The sequence below is a fragment of the Phocoena phocoena genome, chromosome 7 (assembly GCF_963924675.1).
Source record: "Phocoena phocoena chromosome 7, mPhoPho1.1, whole genome shotgun sequence".
NCBI lineage: Eukaryota > Metazoa > Chordata > Mammalia > Artiodactyla > Phocoenidae > Phocoena > Phocoena phocoena.
The window spans coordinates 111,930,861-111,944,397 of NC_089225.1; the positions used below are offsets into that span (position 1 = coordinate 111,930,861).

A 13,537-nucleotide genomic window follows, 5' to 3' on the forward strand; every position below is an offset into this window, starting at 1 on the left:
TTTGCTCCAAAGGAAACTAGAAGAGAAGGCAACGGAAGCCCCTTTCCACCCAGAAATGGTCTTTCGTTTCCTGCATATTCTTGTTTTCCCCGTTTCCTGTTTACAGAGGGAAGGGTCAAATCTCAATGTTATGGCTTCTCAACAATCTTATAAACGAAAAGAAGTCTCTTTAAAGGGAGCAGAGGAAACTCTAAGGCGACAGCTGCCTCGACACCCATGCCCGGGTGGCTGTCTTTCCAGTTCTCAGATAGCTCCATTTCCAGGACTCATGTCATGGCAACAAAGTAGGTCCCAAGTAAAGTACGTGAATTAAATTGCCCACCCAGCGGTCTCTCCTCCATTTGCCTGGTGATAACGGACTGCGTTATCCTGAGATGCCCAATATTGTGCTATCTAAACCAGTTTGTGTGTAGATACATAAAACACTCACAAGTTGCTCCGCTAGTTCATAGTCTAGGTCCAGCAAGTTCAGTCTCAGGGGCCGGTTGTACGTGAATCCTCGCCCAAACTCCAGCTGCATCAGCTGCTCCAAGTTGGCGACACGTTCAAGGCCCACCAATATCAGAGCTCGGACGCCTGCGGGGACAGGTACACGTAAGAAGCCTCACCTAGGCATTCAAGAGCCTCAGTACTTTTCCTCCTGACTCTCTTTTATTTTTTAAAGAAAACTTCAGTATAAAATTTGGCCTTTAACTGAAACTTGCTTAATCACACTGATTAGCTGCTCCGAAGAGTTGAAACACTGGAACTCTGGACTCCTCCGAGCAATTGTTTCTGATTTGTCAGTAAGTAAATGGATTCATGTAACTCTAGGAAACACCACCATGAAGTTTATTCATACATAAATTCTCAAGCTCTGGTCTTACGTAACACAGGTATGCTGTGGGAAGAATTGAAATCCCACATCTCCCAAGTCAGATGATAGCAGTCTCATCTCCATTGCTCTGGAAAAGCAAGCTAATAAATACAACATTCTTATGATAAATTTGCTTCAACAAATTCTCCTTAAACCTCTAGTGTTGACATCCACTTTTTTGATAGCAAGTGCTACCAAATTCCAAAGCAGATGAACAAATAGTACATCTGATAACAGGTATCATTGCAAACCAGTCACCTTAAATTTGTGAAGTATGCTTTCCAAATTTTATGTGAAAAGTGTATCTTTTCTTAACGTTGGAGTATTTTTGAGCTGTGATAACTGCAAACGGAAAATACAGCAAGATTTTTTGCTATAAAATTAATTCCTAGCTTATATAATACAGCCAAATGAGTCAAAACTTCATGTTCTTTTACAAAAGCATCATGCTTTCTAGATGTCCTACCACAGGAATGAGCCTGAGACCCCATGGGGTCTGTGCCAGGACTTGGTAATAGAGCTGTCTGTGTAAGTATGGGATCCTTGCTGCCCCATCCTGTAGCCCCAGGCAGGCGACAGAGGACCAAAATGCTGGGATGAGGTGTCCTCCAAGAGAAGCCGCTCTCCCAGAGGGTCCCTTAGTGGAGTTGTTTCTCTCTAGCCCAGCAGTGCGCCTGCCTCACCCAGGTTTACTTCTCCCATAGAAAGCCCCAGAACCCACCTTCTTGTCGGAGTTCCTCCGATGCTCTTTGTAAATCAGCCAGATCTCCATCCACCCCATCAGTAAAATGAATGACCACCTGAAGATAAAAGATACGTCAAGCGCCAGCCAAAAGTAAAAGAAACATCACAGACCCTTGAGAGAAGGATTAGCCAGTTCAAAGCCTCCACTTTACAGCAGAGGAAACTGGGGGCCAAGGCTGAGAAACCATCACCCCATGTTCATAGTTCCTTGATACTATGCAATAAATGAGGTATAAAATAAATGGGTATAGGGTAGGACTTGATTTATTAAAAAGCACAATCAACAATGGAAATAAAAAGTTTATCTCATTCTCTTATTTAGGAGATGTAGTTTCTAGAAATCATGCGTATGCGTGGGCGTGTACATGCGTGCGTGTGTGTTTGTGTAGCCCGTGCTCCAAAATTCATATTTTGAAGTCCTAACCCTCAGTGCCTCAGAGTGTGACCATGTTTGGCAATAGGACTTTTAAAGAGGCAAATAAGTTAACTGAGGTCATTAGAGTGGGTCCTCATCCAATACGACTGGTGTCCTTCTAAGATGAGGCGATTAGGACACAGGCACACACAGAGGGAAAAACACGTGGCGACAGAAGGAGAAGGCGCCGTTTCCAAGCCAAGTGGAGAGACCTCCAGAAAAACAACCCTGACGCCGCTCTGATCTCAGACTTCCAGCCTCCAGGACTGTGAGAGAATAAATTCCTGTTGTTTAAGCCACCCAACCTGTGGAACTTTGTTATGGCAGCCCTAGCAAACTGATTGTGTGTGTGTGTGTGTGTGTGTGTGTGTGTGTATGAACCAATACAGAGAAAGAGAGAGATAAAAGTAAATACAAATAGAGAACATAATGCACTTAATGGTCAGGACTATGAGTAAACATGAATTACTCAAAAATTCAATGCATTCAAGCTTAATTACTGATTTCCAAGATTTTTTTTAGAGCTTTGGTAAAACTAGAAGAAGATATTCCATTTCAGCCCAGTTGATAATAAAGGACTCTTACATACAGGCATCACCAACCCCATCAAACATGAAGAGCATCTATAGAAGAACAGTTTGGGGAGGGGGTTTCCAGGCATTGAGGTTTGCCCCTGCCCAGTAAAACCCAGAGATGACACAGGAAGCGGAAACGAGGCGGCCATCCTCACCTTCACACTGTCTGGTGAGGCCTGCCGGAACTTGTTCTGGTAGAGCTTCAGCGTGTCCGCAGTGAGGATGTAGGGGTGCTGGGTGCGCATGTTCTGGAACTTCTCAAACAGCTCTGGCTGGTACTCAGCAAAGTCAAAGGCCTCCACGGGGCCTGAGAGCGTGTTGGCCACCACGGACACCCGCACTGTGGGCAGCTGGCTGCCGCTGCAGCTGATTCTCTGCATTTGGCTGACTCTATTCAGGATGGTGTCCACCTTGGACTCAAAGCCCCTCTGAGCCACAAATATGTTCTGATCTTTTGAACCATCAAAGCCCAGAATCACATCCAGGTCACAGACTGTAAAGGGAAAAGCAGGCCGTGAGCTCAAAGTCGAGCTGCCAAGATGTGTTCAACCTACAGGCACAGCTCGGGGCGTGGACCAGGACACCACGCTCAAGTGCAAAATGGGGCCTTCTGTGTATGAGCTCTGAGAAGCAGTTAGATCTGCCTCTCTCACTGGGAGAACTCACACTGACTCTTCGGAGCCAAAATTGTTGGCCATTCAGTACGTCTGCTTTCCTGATATTAATCAACTTTGGCAACGTATACAGTCAGTGTCTATCTAAGTGCATCCCGAGTTTGTGCTTTAGACTAAACACACTTGAGAACGCAAACCCTCTGATCTCAAATAATTGATCTGATAAACCTACAAACAGAAACAGGCATCAATCAGTCTGAATTATTTAGGGGATTAAAGAGTAAGGGATGGGGAGTAAATCTGGTAAGAGCAAGAAAAGACAGACATCCACTCCTATCCTGGCACCACATCCGATCACAGTGGTAGGTAACAACCAGGACCCAACCCACGTGGATATAAGTCAATGCCTGACACACCAGATGCTGTAGGAGCCCAGAGGCCAGTGCTGGGGATCTGGGTAAACAGGTAACTCACCAACATCGACAGGACATGGTTGAAAATATGCACCTAAAGGGCATTACCTTTGGAAACATCAGGCACACCAGGACATAAGGTTTCATGCATCGCGTCATGCAGAGTTTCCAAAACCTGCTCGCTCAATTCCGACAGCTCCTGGACGCTCCCCACTCGGAACGCCGTGGCACTGTTGGACGCAATCTTCCCAACCTCCTCTGAGTCGATGTTCCTCACGCCCACCGCGAACACTTTGACGCCTCTCTGGGTGAGTGCCAGGCTCGCCTCCTGGGCATCCTCCACTGACCTTCCTCCGGTGATCACAAAGGCAATCTGTGGGACTCTCTGATCCAGGCGGCTGCCTGCCTCTGGTATGAAGTGATTCAGCCGCAGGTGCTCCAGGCCCACGTTGGTGTTTGCGTGCCTCCCCCCTTTGTAGACCACCTTGTTGATGGCATCAATAATCTGCTCCTTGGTGGAAAAGTCCTTCAGGAAGAATTCGTCGGTGGGGTCAGAGTTGTACTGGACCAGCCCCACTTGGATGGAGTCTCCCCCTTCATAAACCGTGTCCACAATTTCAGACACAAAACGGAGCACTTCCTGGAAACTGTCCCTCCGGAAATTGATGGAACCATCCAACAGGAACACGATGTCTGCTTTCTTTTTCTCTAAAGATGATTACAATGAAAAAAAGAAAAAAGGATAAATCTGGTTTCTATATCCAGAGCAAAAACACAAAACGTAAAATGATTAAAATAAGGCATTCCTGTAATTCATTCACAGTGGACACCTTGGACTCTGTTCCATGACTCTAGAGTTCCTGAATTCACAGTCCTCAAAACATGTTTAGGTGATAAATGATAAATCACCTAAACAAAAGGAAAGGAGACATGAAAGCTCAGCGGAACTGAGTCCCAGTTATCCCGTGCAAAATGAGATTGTGCCATGGATTCAACAGTCCGTGATATCAGGGGTTTTAGGAAATGCCACTGCACACTTTCCTCCTGGTCAAAAATAAATGATAGTGTCTGGAAGGAGTTGGGGGAGGTGTGCTAGAGACGGGGAAAGGGAGGGCTGGGAGAAACAGATTGGAAAATGGGAAGCAGACTCCGTGCACCTTTGGAGGATCACCAGCCAGCATGCTGAGAGCTTTGTTGGAGCCTGTGACACTCAATGACATTTGGAGATAATTCCCTGACTCCAATCAAGGGATCAAGACTGGAGTAGAGAGAAGGGAATCCGGAGCAGTGTGAGATGTTCCACCACCAGCACAGAAGGAAGACATGAAAGAGCTAAGCAGAGTGCAGATGCCCCATGGAAAACCAACCCTAATCATTTGCTCCAGGTGTCTGAGGGGCTATCACCTGGGGTAGGAGCTAAGAAAGACGTGGGTTGGTGGAGGGACTCACTTTGCTCTTGGCAACCCCAAAGGTCAGACCCAGGAGCATGAGGTCAAAGCTATAGGCGGACAGCTCTAAATTCCCGATGATACCAGTCCAAAGGAAGAGGGTTGACTGGACCATGACCCCACCAAGGAGAGAGGCTGACTTCCAATCATGTTCAGAGGGGCGTAGATTGAACAACTTCAAAGATGCCATTTTATTCTGAGAGCCAATGGGTCTGTGGCTAACCCTCAATGCACCTTTATAGAACCTTTCAATGGGGCTATGATTAGCCTCGTGGAAGCTCATGGAAGCATCAATGACCATATGCTTTCTGAGATGCGTTTCCTTCTATTCCTCCTACAATTTCAACTCAATTATTTTTCTCGCATTTAGTTTCTAATTGTATGGCAGCCACAACCCTGAGAGAAGAAAATTATTAAAATGAATGCTAACTGCTTTTTTTCAATTAAAAAAAAAATAATTGGTGTCCCGCTCTGCAGTCACGGGTACCACAGCTCATACCTGGCCGTGAGGGAGAGGGCATGTCCACTCCCGGAGGTGCAGGGGTGACCTTGGAGGGTCCAAAGGAGTTCATGACCCTTTCTTCTATGCTGGGGAGCTCTCTGAACTCCCGAACCGTGAAGACTAGTCTGGAGTCATTGGTGATGGTCTGCAGCTCCGTTCTGTCGATGTTTCGGTCTCCTATCCCTAAACTCACAATCCCCGAGGAGCTTATCACCTGGGAATACCTGGAAACATCGTCCTGGGATTTGCCACCCAGAAACAGAACCAGGTGTTGGGGCACCCCGTCTTCTATCCGGCTCCCGGCAGACTTGACAAAGAAATTCCTTGCCACGAATTCCAGGGCTTTGCCAGCGTTCAGCGGAGACCCCCCTTTGAACCTCAGGCGACGTATGGCGTCCAGCACACTGGCCTGGGATTTATAGGTCTTCAGGTAAAACTCTGGGAAGACATCATTGCTGAACTGCACGACCCCAATTCTCACTTTATTAGGACCAACGTTAAGTCTCCGCACGATCCCGCTAACAAAGTCCCGAATGTGTGCAACGCCGTCCGGCCTCACACTGTCAGAGCTGTCGATTAGGAAGACGATGTCTGCAGCATCACTCTCCACGGCTGCGGAGGAAAAGGAAAAAAGAAAACTCAGGACAAGACTGGCACGCATGTGGTTTCGTTTCTGAACTTCGCTCCATGTTGCACCAAAATATCAACTGACATGAAAATTATAAGCCGATGTGTATGTGTTTAACTCTTTGGCTTTTTTTAATCAATCATCACACATTGGGCCTTTTGCATCAAAACAATTTCTGCTTCTTGAAATATTTTAAGTTCTCCAAAACTTTCTCTTTCTGAGTTTACTCAATTTTAATTTGGCTTTGGTGTCTGGGTTACAACTCATTTCAAAAATATAAACAGCACTTAGAAACGAATCCTGGGTTACCATAATCTATGAATCATGAATTGTTACTACCAGAAGGTATTGAGATCACCAGCATCAACATCTTTGTTGTGCAAGAAAAGAGATAGCTGAGGACAAAGGCCCTCACTTCATCCAAGGCCACCACTTAGCTAGTGACGGCCCGGAGAATCCCAGCTCGCTCCAGCAGGCCACACCATCATTCCTCGTGTTTGATTCATAGTATTTCTTTTTCTCACATATCTCTAGCATTTATGCAAAGTTTTTATTTTCACTATTATACCCCTATTTTCTTTGCATGAATCCATTTTTAACTATAAAATTAATCAAAAGTCTTAGGAAAGATGAGCCATGGCTTCCTATTAATTAGAATTCTAGGTACTTCTTGGATGCCATTTATTAAATAGCTCATACCTTGCCTCTCAACAAATTCGACATTTGCCTCATAAATCACTGGCTACTTATAGTGGAAACATAGCACAGCAAAAGCTGAGCAGGTCATGGAATTGAACCATTTATCTTGAGAGAGAGAAAAGCTGGCCAGGCCTACACAGCCAGGACTTGGATTCTCCAGTGGCACATAAAAGATTTCACAGAACATCAGTATCAGAGACAGCCATGCCCTGATCATATCGGAACACTGACAAAAAGAAAACAAAAATCACCAGACACTCCCCATCCTGGATCATAGGCGTGACCACTGCTTCTGTATCAATTTCAGCTTTAGCTGTGAGATTTGGTAAGATATCCAATCATAAAATTACTCCTTCTCGACAGCATTCGATCCGGGGCAAAGTCCCATTTCCTCAAGCCTTCCACAAAATCATCTATGATGAGTTCAAATCCTATCATAAGTCCTTCCTAACACCCTCTCGCTGAGATGCCCTGTGGCTCACCAGCATGTGTGTCCTTCCTCCCTGCCACAAGCAATAGACCCAGCCGGTTCAATCTCAGGTGTCCCGTTATTTTAATTTTACTTGTGAGCACCATGGCCTTAGAGCCTGTTATTTTTTATATTTTTTTGAAAAGACACAACAAAGAACAAGAAACGCCCAATCTTACCTGGAGGAGGGTAGAGCGTGCTGGCCAGGAGCTGCTGAATCTGCTCGGAGGTTAGGGTTGTGATGGGTGTCAGCAGTTTCTGCTCCAGGCTGGGCAACTCCCGGAAGGTGCTCACTGAGAACACGTATTCAGGGCTCAGAGAGATCTTCACCAACTGCTCCTGGTCTGCGTTCCTTGCGATTGTAAGTGGCGCCACACCAAACTGCTTGAGCTCTACTGCCGATTCATCTACCTCATCATCAGACTTCCCGGAAGAAATGAGGACCAGGAACTGAGGGACACCCTCTTCAATCCGGCTCCCCAGAGGCCTCTTGAAGATATTCTTTGACACGTACTCCAGGGCGGCCCCAATGTTGATCTGCCTCCCGCCTTTGGGCCGTAGCCGCCTCACCGCGTTCTGCACCTCGTCCTTGCTGGAGTGGGCGTTCAGCAGGAACTCCACCCTGGGGTCCTCGCTGAACTGGATGACGGCCACCCGGGTCATGTCGAAGCCCACATCCAGGTAGTCAACCAGCCTCTCGATGAGGGTACGGATGTACTGAAACTCTGGGCCGGCGCTTTGGGACCCATCGATGAGAAAGACCACATCCCTCTTGCCGCTGACACCTGTGAATCAAACGTTATCATAGGGCTTCAGCTTCACTGACACCAAATTCTTAGTGTTAATGAACAGCCTCCCAATTTGTCAGAGAATTGCCACCTGACTGGTAAGGTATCCTAATTCAGGCTATTTGAGTTAGAATACCAGTCCCAGGAGAGAGTCCTGGGCATTTCAGTGATTAAAAGTCAGAGGGAAGAGGAGGAAGCAGCAAAGGGCAAGGAAAAGTAAGTCAGCGGGAGGAAGAACCTAGACACACAGGAGCCAGGTCTAGACCGAGTGGGGATGGGGTTTTGGGAAGGAGGGGATCGAACCTGTGACAGATGACACTCATAGGTCAAGTGGGACAGTGCCCGACAACTGACTACTGGGATTTGCCAGATGGAGGGGCCTTGACCAGAGCACCTTCTGTGGAGCAGGGAGAGCAAACAACAGGTTAGGGTGTGTCCAGAGAAGAATTGTAGACAGCAACACTTTATAAAGGAGCCTGGAGCACTGCTGCAGGTGGGAGCAGGGCATCAAGGGAGAGTTTTTACGAGAAAAGAAAAGGCATTGCGTTTGTATCATGAAAGGAATCACCCAGTACGTCAGAGAACTGATGACGCAGGAGAGAGGAAGAGAGTTGCAGGTGACACCCTTGAGTAGGGAAGTGGTGAGGCTGCCCAGGGAAGCAGGGACAGTTCATCCAAGTAACGGGAGGAAGCCAAGACATGGACACTGATGCTGGGACAGACAGTAAGGCTTCTGGAAGTTCTTTTCCAATTGACTTATATTTTCTCAGTGAAATGGGAATCAAGATCACCAGCTCAGAGTAAGCTGTGGGAGGAGAAGTGTAGAAGAAGCAGGAGAAGGAGAAGGTAGAAAACAGTCATCTTGAAGAGCGGGAGAGCTGATAGACCAGGAGTCGTACTGTTGTAGAAACATAGGCTTTTGTGTATAAGTGAGGTGCACACACACGATGACAGCATTTCTGAAGTGCCTTCTTGGGAGTACCAGTACCTCCAATGCACCGTAAAAAAAGATGGCGGAGGGGATAAATTGGGAGTTTGGGATTGACATAGACATGCTACTGTATTTAAAATAGATAACCAACAAGGACCTACTGTAGAGCACAGGGAACTCTACTCAATATTCTATAATAACCTAAATGGGAAAAGAATTTTTAAGATAATAGATACATGTGCATGTAAAACTGAATCACTTTGCTGTACACCTGAGGCTAACACAACATTGTAAATCAACTCGACTCCAGTATAAAGTAAAAACAAAAAAAAAAAAAAAGAAAGAAAAAGGACTGCTGCAGCCAAACAAGGTTGGGAAATGCTGTGTTCCCTTATTGTACTGGGGATACACAACACATATCAATTAGGGCCCAACCAAAACCAAAAAGACCCTCACTTCATTTATCCCACTGCCTTCTCAAATTTATTTGATGGCAAGCCCTCTAGAACATTCCAGGGAAGCCTTGCAGGGCGAGCCGCACTCGGCATGGACATCAGCGAGGGAAGCAATCCCTCTGTGCAGCACCGTGCCAGTCACCCTCACCCACCCAAACAGCACTGTGTCCTACGTCGACTTTCCTCTCACTTGCTTTTACTCTTCCCTCCCCCTTCCCCGCGAGCCCTTCCTAGTTTCCGCTCCCCAAGCCTTGATGCGGACGGTTCTGTAGAATGTGAACCACACGGGAGTGAGGATGCATGTGCCTGTTCACCGCTGTGCCCTCCCCACCCGAGTGTCCAGGGAGGGCAGGCGCTCTGTGGGCATTTTGGGAAGGGTGGGTCTATCTGAGCCCCCTTCCTTCTGAGCAAGTAAGGTTCCCTCCACTTTCCAGTTCATTGTATCAGGCCTAGGAAAGGGGAACAGGAAGGAGGAGATAGAATAAGCCGAGGTCATAACAGCCAGGTGGCCTTCCTGCCAGTTAAGACACTTACTTCTCTGCACCAAGCAAAGACACAGACCTACGAGAGAATAGACTTGAGGATACGGGGTGGGAGAAGGGTAAGCTGTGACAAAGTGAGAGAGTGGCATGGACATATATACACTACCAAACGTAAAATAGCTAGCTAGTGGGAAGAAGCCGCATAGCACAGGGAGATCAGCTCGGTGCTTTGTGACCACCTAGAGGGGTGGGATAGGGAGGGTGGGAGGGAGGGAGACGCAAGAGGGAAGAGATACGGGAACATATGTATATGTATAACTGATTCACTTTGTTATAAAGCAGAAACTAACACACCATTGTAAAGCAATTATGCTCCAATAAAGATGTAAAAAAAAAAAAAAGCAATCTTGACACATTGGGTCTGGAGATAACAATGTTTCAGAGACTGTGCTCTAGCCTGATAGGCCACCTGTGGTTAAACTCCCTCCTCGATCACAGGAGACGGCCAGCTGGACCGACCAGGGGAAGTCTGGACCCGGCATTGAACTGGAACTATCAATTAGATGGCCTCTCTTTTCAGTTGGTTATACAGAGCCTTTATGCAGAATTAGGGGTCTGGGCTGAAAGCCAAGCCTACGCCCATCTTTGAGACTTGAATTTGGCCAAAAACATGAATCTTAGCATCTTCGCAAGCCATTTCTGGCACCAAGCCCACGTGGTTCCTGATTCTTCGCGTAACTCTGGTTTTCACTCCCTACAGCTGAGGAAACAAAACTGAGAATACTTTGTAACACACAGTCCAAACAAGTAGCCCCAGATATTTCAAGGAATGAAGAGCCAAAGAATCCGCTCCTTACCCGGGCTCGTTACAGGGACCACAGACGCCCGCAACCTGCTCAGCTCCTCGCGGCTGAGCTGGGTCACCCTTTCGGAGATGACCTGTTGGATGGTCCCCAGCTGCCGGAAGGTGGGAATGGCCACTGCGAAGTCCGGGATGAGGGAGATGGTCTGCATCTCCGTGATGTCAGCGTTCCCGATGCCGATGCCGATGGGCACGGCTCCTCCCCTCTTCAGGACCACGGAGGGACCTCTCACATCATCCCCAGACCTGCCGGCCGCGAGGACGACCAGGAGCTGGGGGATGCCTTCTGCTATGCGGCTCCCGGCGGAGCCAATCAGGATGTTCCTCAGGACGAAGTCCAGGGCGGCCCCGGTGTTGGGGGTTGGCCCGCCCAGCAGCGTCAGCCCGCGGATAGCACTGACGATGCTCTGCTGGTCCATGTAGGAATTCAGGTAGAACTCGGGCCTGGTCCGGTCGCTGTACTGCACCACAGCTACGCGCACCCGGTCCGCACCCACGTCCAGGCTCTCCACCACTCTCTGGACAAACTCCTTCAACAGCGGGAAGCCGTTCCTGACACCGTCGGAGCCGTCGATCAGAAACACCACATCCTTTTCACCTGAAACTAGACGGAAGACAGCCTCTGTGGCTCACACGGGACACAATAGGGATAATTTCATACCAATCTGTGGTGGACCGAATAACTCCTAAGATATCCAACCCCTAATCCCTGGAATTTATATGGAAGAAAATCTGCAGGTGTGATTAAATTAAGGATTAGAGGCATGGGGAGATTGCCCTGGATTATCCAGGTAGATCCAGTGTAATCAATCTCGTGTCCTTATAAAAGGGAGATAAGAGGATTAGAGTTAGAGGGAGAAGAGGTAAGGATGGAAACAAGAGGCCAGAGATATGAGAAGATCTGCTTTGAAGATCTGCTGGCTTTGAAGATGGAGGAGGGGGCCATGGATCTGCTGGCTTTGAAGATGGAGGAGGGGGCCGTGGACCAAGGATGCAGGCAGCCCCTAGACACTGGAAAAGATAAGGAAGTGGGTAATCGGCCAGAAACTGCAGAAGGAAAGCAATGCTGACACCTTGATCTTAGCCCAGTAGAACAGGTTTTGGATTTCCGACCGCTAAGACTTAAGATAGTAAATTCATTCTGCTTTAAGCCACTAAATTTATCGTAATTTATTAAAGCAGGATTAGGAAACTGATGCACCAATACATACAGATAGCCCTTTTACTTTAGAACTTTTCCACGTTTGAACAGTATTGTTAAGTTTCAACGTTGTCCTCAAGAAGGAATGTTGGGGGCAGGGAGAGAGACATGGTCGGCGGAGTCTGCACAACCGTTAGCACTTTATAGATGAGGGGTTTCAAATGATGTACTGCAAGTCACAGCGGATAAATGGGGGAAAACGTAACCCAGATGTCCAGGTTACAACCCAAAACCCACAGCGAACGTGCTCAACAGTCAATGTAGAGAAGCTCTAGCTGTTCTATTTTCAATCAAAGGGATTATATGTGAAATTAATTACTCTTTTTGCTGCAGTTTTATCACCAAATGCAAAGCGGTTGAGCATGAAGTCATGGTAACGAAGATGAGTACCGAGAAACTTTAATGCAGCGTTTATAATGGGAATGTGCCTGCCTCTCTTCATGCTTTATGGTTTTCATGAATGCAGAGAATGAATTATGACACAGTGATACCCACTTAAAATAAGAAATTGGGGAAATATATGAAGATGAAAACTGTGTTAGCTCTAATGTGACCGTGTTATATGGCTTTTATTATATATATAGTAAAAACTGTGTTCTTTTTTAAGAAAAGGATTATTTTTAACCACTGATATAGCTAAATTTTATAATGTCCTTAAAAATAATCACCCTGACTCTCCGGTTTTGCCCTAGAGAGCAGTTAGAGAGTCACCTCGGGGAAAGAAAAGCCATATTCCATTGTTCCTGCAGAAATCACCTATCTTTCTTGGAAACCCAAGGAGGGCTTCTACCCGGAGACCAGGAGCCAGCCGCCTACCATCGACTCAAGCATGGGACAACTGGGCTGCAGAAGCAACCAGAAGTTCTATGCCTTACCTGGTGCTGGCGCCCCATTTTGCACCGATTTTAAGAGGTTTACAATCTGTGGTTGAAGGTCTCCAATCTTGGGAAGAGACTCCGCAACCAGGATAAAGGCAGGGGATGGTACCATCTGCTCCAACTCGGCAGGGTCTGCGTTCTTGGCCTGGAGGATGAAGGGCACCACACCGCTCTGTTTCAGGTTGAGAGCTGGCCCGTCCACACGATCGGATGACCTTCCTGCCACCAGCAGCACCAGGAACTGAAGCACTCCGTCCTCGACCCGGCTTCCAGTGGACTTCACAAAGATGTACCTCTGCGCGTAGTCCAGGGCATAGCCCAGGTTGAGGGCTTTGCCCGTCTTGATCTTCATTCTCTTCACGAGATTCAGGATCTCGGGCTTGTTCTGGTGCTCATCAAAACGAGACTCCACCCTGACATCGTCACTGTACTGAGCCACCGCAATCCGGGTCCTGTCAGGTTTCACGTCCAGCTCATCAATGACCTTGTAGAGGAAGTCGCGGACGGCAGGGAACTGGCCCACAAGATTGGCTGAGCCATCAAAGAGGAACAGGACGTCTCGCTTGCTCTCTACAAC

At 47.5% G+C, this 13,537-nt stretch overlaps 1 protein-coding gene across 3 annotated transcripts in view; it reads right to left on the reverse strand.

The window, feature by feature from the left end:
• The window catches only part of COL6A3 (collagen type VI alpha 3 chain), a 68,737-nt gene that overhangs the window by 39,230 nt on the left and 15,970 nt on the right, over window positions 1-13,537 (reverse strand). For all 3 annotated transcript variants that reach the window (XM_065881017.1, XM_065881016.1, XM_065881015.1), the window contains 8 exons: window positions 12,958-13,530; window positions 10,877-11,485; window positions 7,543-8,148; window positions 5,565-6,179; window positions 3,726-4,325; window positions 2,746-3,083; window positions 1,578-1,656; window positions 431-576 (listed from right to left, as the gene is read on the reverse strand). In XM_065881017.1, the coding sequence (XP_065737089.1) occupies window positions 431-576; window positions 1,578-1,656; window positions 2,746-3,083; window positions 3,726-4,325; window positions 5,565-6,179; window positions 7,543-8,148; window positions 10,877-11,485; window positions 12,958-13,530 (3,566 nt within the window). The remainder of the gene's footprint in view (window positions 1-430; window positions 577-1,577; window positions 1,657-2,745; window positions 3,084-3,725; window positions 4,326-5,564; window positions 6,180-7,542; window positions 8,149-10,876; window positions 11,486-12,957; window positions 13,531-13,537) is intronic.